The sequence below is a fragment of the Nicotiana sylvestris genome, chromosome 10, assembly GCF_000393655.2.
Source record: "Nicotiana sylvestris chromosome 10, ASM39365v2, whole genome shotgun sequence".
NCBI classification, from domain to species: domain Eukaryota; kingdom Viridiplantae; phylum Streptophyta; class Magnoliopsida; order Solanales; family Solanaceae; genus Nicotiana; species Nicotiana sylvestris.
In genome coordinates, this window is record NC_091066.1 from 151,489,678 (window position 1) to 151,497,930 (window position 8,253).

The window sequence follows — 8,253 nt, forward strand, 5'->3', positions numbered from 1 at the left end:
CTATAACTTGGAAAAGTCAAATATCTCATTGGGAATCATGCATGATCGTGTCATTAATTGGTCCATAAAATAATGAAGGAACAGTGGAGACCTATCTTAATTTTGGTAGTTGTTTACTCTTTCGGGTGTACTAGTTTCCTTTTAGCACGTCCATTAAGAATATTTAAATCCTATACAAAAATATTTAGTATCCTTATTAAATATTGGTCACATACTTATACTTATGGTGAGGAGTAAGAAAACTTTTTAGGGATGCACATAAGGGTAAAAGAGTAAAAACAAATTGATTTTTTTTATTATATAACTGGACAAATGATGGTACTGTTAAATGATGGTACTGTTACTCCAAATTCTGTTATGGAATTCATTGATACCGTGATAGAGAATCTCATTGATCCACTGAAACTTGATGATCCAAGTTCACTCCTTCATGTCGAGGGACTCGTGGATCAAGTTGAAAAGGTTTTGAAGGAGTTGAAGTTCCTTTTTAGTTTTGTCAACTTTGTTTCAGACAGATGCGTAGAGCCTGAGGTCCAGCATACTTTCTTCACTCATGTTTTAGAAGTGGCCTGGCACACAATAATGGTTACCTGGTTGTATCTTCCAAGCCATGCCGGCGGATCTCCAGATCCAGACTCTGCTCCAGCTGAAGGGTATCCTTTGTTTTCTGATCTACTACGAAGCAAAATTCAGCCTATTGAGCCAAGCATCTCCAAGATCTATATCGATGTCCTGAAAGCTATAAAGTTACATCAGTCACAATGGTATCCCGTTATCCAAATTAAGTATGTGGTAGATTGTGAAGTTGGATTTGTGGAGACTCTCCTACACAATTTGGAAGAGTTACCATTCATTTTAAGTGGACTAGAGATAAAGAAGATGCTCAACTTTTTGAGAGCCCATCTACTAATACAGGTCTCTGAATGTTATATTCAAGATATAGATTCAGTGATTGTTGATGCAGGAATTCTTGTTTACTCATTAAACAAAAAAGAGAAGGGTGATCTTGATTTCCGAGTCAAAATTCAGAATCTGCAAGCAATGATCTATCTCATCACAAGAAAGACATTTCTCCTTCAGTCCAACTTGTCTGGAATTGACAGAGTGGGCTCTGCTGATTTCATTTTAGACAACATGGAGAAGTTTCTAAGCGTCTATCCAAATTCAGTTGTTTCTGTCAAGAGCCAACTTCAGACAATTCAGAAAGAACTCAAGTGCTTTCAAGCTGTTGTAGAAACACAAGTCGGACTTCAACATTTTGTAACACATACAAATGGTTTGGTGTATGAGGTAGAATATGTATTTGATGTTTGTAAGAAAAAAGATGTTCCTGATTGGTGTCTTTTTCTCTGGATCTTGAACATTGGAGAGGATATTAGAGTGCTCATGGCAGAGGCAGCAGAGGTTCAAGAAAATACTGCATTTGACTTGGTATTGCATAACATCACAGCTGCTGCCCCTACACGTACTTCTTCACAATTTGCCAGCTATCAAAGCACGAATGAAGAGATGGTGGGCTTCAAGGATGTGATAAACGAACTAAGATCCAAACTAATCAAAGGATCAGTAAATCTTTACCTCGTTTCAATTGTTGGAATGCCTGGATTAGGCAAGACAACTCTGGCAAACGAACTATATTTTATTTTTTTTAAGAAAAGAAAAATACAACAATTAGGAAAAGTACAAATAAGGGGGACAATAACACCGGTATTGTTACCCATATGCCTTGGCAATATAATCACTCCTCGACGCCTTACACTGCCTTATGATGACAGCCTCATGTAGAGGATTCATGGTGTAGCTGTCGGCAACGTCTCACGAGGGCATATAATCTCATAGCCGTGTGGATATTTTCCAAAGGCATAGGACCAAAGCAACACAAACCGGGCTAAACCTTACCTTACTAATCCTATTGAGGCAAATAAAAAGTCTCGCTTACTAACAAGCATGTAAAAAGAAAGAACTGGAAAGTACCAAATATTTAATGATCATCACAGAGTTTATAAGATACTCTGTGATGATATTACAAATGAGAATACTAATAAAGTGGAATAATAGAATAAAGTACCAATTTGGTTCCTGTCCCTTCTTTTCGAAACATGTAAAATCTTCAATTTGTAATTCTTGTTGTTTTCCTCAACCGTGTTCAAAAAGTATTCAAAAATCATCCTTTCTTTTTTGAACGGTTGGACCTCGTTGAGGTAGTTGGGGCAGACTTCTTTTGTTTGGCAACTCTCATTGGAGGTCGCCTAACATTTAAAAAATCAATGACCTTGTCGTCCCAACTATTTTTCCTTGTATGTGCCTTCTTTATTTTTCCACTATGCATAGGTGATAGGTCCCCTTTTCTTGATGCCTCTGCCCGACATTGATTTAAGATATCATCTTCCTTCCCTTCTTCATATATATATATATGCCTACCAGTAGCGGATTTGGCATGTCTTGGTGAACATCTTGTGTCATCAGAGTGTTTCCTTCATACCTTCTAGCCAAAATTGCATTATGTGATGGTTGTTCTACATTTTTCAATTTGTTCTTGCTCCTACTATCACGACCAGTGCTGCCAGTAACAACATTTAAAGAATTCACAGGTTTTGTACTTACCATTGCATCCAATAACTTGCGTTCCTCTACTGAAATAACTGGAACTGTTGGGACGATTTGCTGCTGCCCAGCTTCTAATGTTGCTGCTACTTTTCGATCATCAGCATGATTGGTATCTAAAGTATTTGCATTAGATTTCTTCTGCTGAAGAATAGATATAGGTGCTGCTGCATTTTTGTTTGTAACATCAACTGGAACTATTTGCTTGGATGTTGTTGCTGCACTATGAATCAAGTTTCCAGCTTCTGCATTTCGAATAGCAGCAGTTGGTGAAATTCTGGGGGAAAATGCAGGAGCATGAAGGTTCAACTTAGTCGTGGGACTGGATGAATTTGCTTCATGATGTTTTGGCTTTACTGGAGGATCAATCTCCTCACCTGCACTCTCCTGATCGACTGCCTGATCACCTTCTTCAGAAGAGTAGCTTTCAAAACCATCACCCCAATTTTCTTCATCATCCTCCTCCCTTTGGTCACGCCACAATTTGGAGTTAATAGCCACTTCCCTCATTTTTGCTTGAATAACCTCATAGTTGTTCCCATTTGACAGAACATGCTGCCCAAATTCACCCTCAAACTCCCCAAAAGACTCCACCGATTGTGAAGGGATGTCAAAAACGAAAGTGTTTAAAGTGACCAATGGTTGTTTCACCAAAGTATTATTCATCATCATTTCATTCTGGACGTTTTTGATGATTTGCTCAACATGAGGATTGGAAAATTGCAACCTAGGCGCATTGGAACTATGAGCTTGGCTGCCCGTTAATTCCATTCCCAATTTGCTCTTAGAGTCACTTCGTCGAACGTCCACATTTTTCCCCCAATCATAACTGCCTTGCCCTCCTCTTTCATTGCTGGGCATTGGAATTAATTATTTCGACATCTCATTACCCTTCAAACCTGTTGTAACGACTTCCGAAATCCCAGCAACATCAAGAAGATTAAAGCTGTTTGCGCTGGCATCAATGTTACTGTCCTTTCGTCGAAATATTTGGTTCTGATGTTTTGGTGAACCCCTCTTCTTTGTAGGAGATTTTGTAGATGTTACCACCTTCCAAACCCCCTCCTTTGTGTTTGTTTCTTTAACCTTAACATCCTCAATTGTCTCCCTTGTTCTATTTTCCACCAACTTGCTCGTATTCACAGCTTTTTCAATCCCAGAAGTTTGGGCAACAACTTCTCTGTCAGAGCCTTGCCTTGTAATTTTCTGTTGTTCACCTTCAATTGCCTTTAGAGAAATATTGGCCTCAAAACCAGATTTGCCACCTGAAGAGACAGTTCTAACATTTACCCTATCATTGCTTACATTATTGTGACCACCAGCAGCCCTATTTATTCTATCAATTCCATCCTGTGCATTAAAACTAGCTCGATCAGTAGCAGTTTTTAAAGCACCAGCAATAGCTAGATACATCCTTGCAAACACAGTAGAAGCAGGGACATCTCTTGAAGGTTTGGGAGGTTCCTTGTCCAATTTTAGAGCCTCCTCTATAGGTATAACTAGAGCTATAGCAGTTGCTGTAATTGCAGCATTACTCTCAATTCCTTCACAAACTGTAGCTTGATCTGTATCATATTGCTTTGCTACAGTTGATGCCTTTTCAAATTGTGTATTGGCCTTTGTTTGATTAACTGCAACCTTCAAATCACCAGCCTTTGTCATAACATCCTTTTCAAAACCAGGTTTTTCAGCTGAATCAATTCGACCAACAACATCCTTCAAGCCATCTTTTTCTTGTAAATCCTTAGCTCCTTGTCCAGTTCTTTTTGCATTTAGATAGTCCCTTGCATCCCCTTGTAATTTGTCAACATTAACCATCTCCTTAACAGGCAGATTTCTATCTACAGATTCCTCCTCTGTCCCCACCTCTGTTCCATCTTTTTCCTTCATAATTCTACACATCTTTTCATCGTGCCCTTGATGCTTACAGTAAGTGCAATATTTAGGGAGGTTGTCATACACTATTTCTTGATAGTGCACGACATATTTTCTAGTAATTCGATCAACAATATGCAGCTTGACCTTTTTAGGATGCTTGCCCAACAGGTCGATTATTACCTTAACTCGAGCAGCACTAGGTCTCGTTCATTCTTGTGTCGCCTTGTCAACAGCAATGGTTTTTCAACAATTGATGCTATAGACATTAACGACCTCTTAGCAAAGAAATTAGGTGGCAAACCTGGTAGTGAAATCCACACGGCTGCCATAGATGTCTCCTCCCTTGGATTGAATCTCAACGTCCATGGAAAAGTTCTAAAGAAGAATTCGTCGCCTTTGGATTTAAGATATCCAGTCGATCTTGAAAGGAAGTTAACATAATCAGTATATAGATCAAACCTGACCAACAGGTGACGGAATTCTAATTGCCCAACATTACAGTAGCCTTGAACTTCATATTGCGACGAGAAAATTTTTCGAACTTCCTGTATATCAGGTTTTCCATAAGAAAATTTGACCACAACTGCTTGATGCAAACCTTCTTCCCTTATGAAGTCATTAACTTCATCCATGGTGAATTCTATCACTGGTTCTCCATGATAGAGTTTAACAGGAAACAACTCGATTTTTGACGAAATTTGAGCAGACTGTTTTTGTTTTAGTTGTTCCGCATAGGATTGTTTTGTATTTTGGTTTGGAATTGCCTCTCCCACAGCCACAGGCTGGGGAGAGACAACAACATCCATGGCTTCTCACAAAACTACCATATTATTGACGTGAAGAGCAGAATTCAAGACAAAATCTGGAAAAAAGCTGCTTGCTACAGTAACTCGCGAGATAGAATTTAAGATCTGGAAAAATTGATTACGAATTTGAGGATGAAACCAATTGGGGATTGTGCGCAAAGAGTAGATGCTTCTTTTGACACTAAGATTACGACAATCCACTGCCGGATGCCAAAGTTGTGGCCCGATGAATAGTGACAGAATTACTATTCACCTTCTTCCTAGAGAGAAGGAGGAGGAAAACACTGATGTGAATTATCTAAACGAAAAAAAACGAACTATATTTTGATGAGTTAGTTGTCTCTTATTTTGATATCCGTGTTCACTGTTGTGTCTCTCAAGAATATAAACGGAAGGACTTGCTACTAGCCCTTCTACATGATGTTATTGATGATACAGCTAAACTTGATAGAGAGGTTGAAAATGAATTAGCAGACAGGCTTCAGAAACTTTTAAAGCGCAAGAGATACCTTGTCCTCATTGATGATGTCTGGAAAAGAAGTGCATGGGATGATTTACAGTCATGCTTCCCTGAAAATAACAAAGGAAGTAGAATTATTCTAACAACTCGGCATTATGAAGTTGCATCTTATGATAAACACGTTAGTGATCCCCATAAGCTTCGATTTTTCAGTATTGATGAAAGTTGGACCTTATTACAGAATAAGGTGTTCAACAAAGAAAGATGTCCCCTAGTCTTAGAGGCTGTCGGCAAAAGCATAGCACAAAAGTGTGGAGGGCTTCCTCTTTCAATGGTTCTGGTAGTAGGTATCCTCACAAGAATGAAGAAGGAAAAACATTGCTGGGAACATGTATCAACAAACTTAGGTCCAAATATTCAGGCTCAATCGGAGGGCACGCTAGATCAGAGTTATCAGAATCTACCACATTATTTGAAACCGTGTTTTTTATACATGGGAGTATTTCCAGAGGACAGAGAAATTCAAGTCTCAAAATTAACATGGTTGTGGATAGCCGAGGGTTTGATTAACACGCACACGGAGAGGCTTTATAAGGACATAGCAAAATTTTACTTGGAAAATATTATTGGGAGAAACCTAGTGATGGTTGCTAAAAAGAGCTCTGATGGAAGGATCAAGACATGTCGCATTCATGACCTGGTGGTTGAATTTTGCAGGAAGAAAGCGAAGTTGGAGAACCTTTTAGAAAGGATAAGGTAATAAAAACATTAATTAATTTTACCTTTTCAATCTTTAAGGCTTCTTATAATTATACCTATTTATCCATAACAGGGACAGAGGTTCACGTCCTTCTCAATTTTTCCTTCCAATGTGCAATACTTCACGCCGCTTATACCTTTATTCTCAAAGTTTAAATCTTCCAAAATGGTGTTTGTTTTTCTCCCATGTGAAATCTTTTCAGTTCAGAGAGGCTAGAAATATTGCATTCTCTTCGATAGACTGTGTTTCAAACACTTTTAAAAGGTTCAAGTTTCTAAGGGTGTTAGATTTTGAATTCACCATGATTGATTTTATCCCACAAGAATTAACCCTTTTGAAGTATCTTGCTTTTCGGACTGCAGAAGATGCATTACCACTCCCGGTCAATCTTTGTAACCTTGAAACATTGATAGTTCAAGGAATTGGAGGACGAGTATCGGTACCAGATACCATTTGGGAGAGTGTTAAGTTGCGACATCTACACATATACCATAAAGCATCTTTCACTTTAGGTGGTGCAAAAGAATTAGAAAGCCCCTCGAAAATGGATGATTAGCAATCATTTTCCTCAGCATGTTTTTCTTGTGTGGACAATGCCGATAAGATCCTAGAGAAGACACCAAATCTTCGGAAACTGAGATGTGAAGTTTCCAAATTTGATGGCTCATTTCCTGCATTTAGCAATCTTACAAAGCTTGAAATGCTCAAGGTTTCTTCCGGTACTACATTGACTTGGATCAATCAGTTGAAGTTACCATCAAGCTTAAAGAAGTTGACACTGTCCAATTTTCGCATACATCTTACTGAAGTTGCAACCCATCCAAAACTTGAGGTACTCAATGTTAAATATGACAATATCCCATATCGGTTGGGAAGTAAACTTGGTGGGAATTTTTTCCTATAAAAGGAGGCCTAATGTTTAGGATTTAAACACACCTCTCATTTGCCTTCTCATATGTTTAAGGCATTTGTATCTTCTATCTTTAGTATTATTTCACTTGTATTTTTGGAGTGAAATAAAATATTGGTTGTGTCCGAGGAGTAGGCAAAGTTGGCCGAACCTCGTAAATTTTGGTGATCCTTTTATTGTTGCTTTATTGTCTTATTTATTATTTGGTGGCTGTCATAATTTTTGGTATAGTTGTGTCACACCTCCTTTTTCCGCCCCCCGCGAGGGTACAAGGGAGTTTTTTCCAATTAAAGGACAATCGAAACGGGATTTGTTTATTTATTTCAGAGTCGCCACTTGGGAGATTTAGGGTGTCCCAAGTCACCAATTTAATCCCGAATCGAGGAAAAGAATGACTCTGTATTACAGTCCGCGAACCAGAAATCCGGATAAGGAATTCTGTTAACCCGGGAGAAGGTGTTAGGCATTCCCGAGTTCCGTGGTTCTAGCACGGTCGCTCAACTGTCATATTCGGCTTGTTTATCTGATTTTATACAATTATGAGCTCATGTGCAAATTTTTAACTCTTTACCGTTTTTATTATTATATTTTTAAAAGAATGTGAACATCGTTTAAAAACATGTCTTTGGATTGCGTCACATAAAATGCACCCGCGATCCGGAACGTATTTTTATTCAATGTTTTGGGATTTGGATTTGGGTCGCATAAATGCGCACCCGTGTTTAAGAATGTATTATTATTAAAATCGTGCCTAAAGCGATTAGCGTATTATTATTTCTGGGTAAGACCGTGGAATTCACTAAACAGTCCATCCCGAATTCTAAATATTCAATTA

General features: G+C 38.4%; 2 protein-coding genes across 2 annotated transcripts; both read left to right on the forward strand.

Annotated features, from left to right (window-relative positions):
* Nucleotides 1-315: 315 nt before the first annotated feature.
* On the forward strand, nucleotides 316-1,785 carry LOC138880123 (late blight resistance protein R1-A-like). Its single transcript, XM_070159785.1, has one exon. It carries the CDS (start codon nucleotides 316-318, stop codon nucleotides 1,783-1,785), a length of 1,470 nt encoding a protein of 489 aa, XP_070015886.1.
* A 3,669-nt stretch (nucleotides 1,786-5,454) lies between these two features.
* Nucleotides 5,455-7,064, forward strand: LOC104225024 (putative late blight resistance protein homolog R1B-12). Its single transcript, XM_070159786.1, has 3 exons — nucleotides 5,455-5,577; nucleotides 5,684-6,504; nucleotides 6,581-7,064. The coding sequence occupies exons 1-3, from the start codon at nucleotides 5,455-5,457 to the stop codon at nucleotides 7,062-7,064; spliced, it is 1,428 nt and encodes a 475-aa protein (XP_070015887.1).
* The last annotated feature ends 1,189 nt before the right edge of the window (nucleotides 7,065-8,253 follow it).

Coding starts and splice junctions, on each gene's coding strand:
- LOC104225024 (XM_070159786.1), top strand. CDS start 5,455: ATGCTTCTTTTGACACTAAGATTACGACAATCCACTGCCGGATGCCAA. Junction 5,578..5,683: donor AGGAGGAGGAAAACACTGAT/GTGAATTATCTA, acceptor TATAAACGGAAG/GACTTGCTACTAGCCCTTCT. Junction 6,505..6,580: donor AACCTTTTAGAAAGGATAAG/GTAATAAAAACA, acceptor TATCCATAACAG/GGACAGAGGTTCACGTCCTT.
- LOC138880123 (XM_070159785.1), top strand. CDS start 316: ATGGTACTGTTAAATGATGGTACTGTTACTCCAAATTCTGTTATGGAA.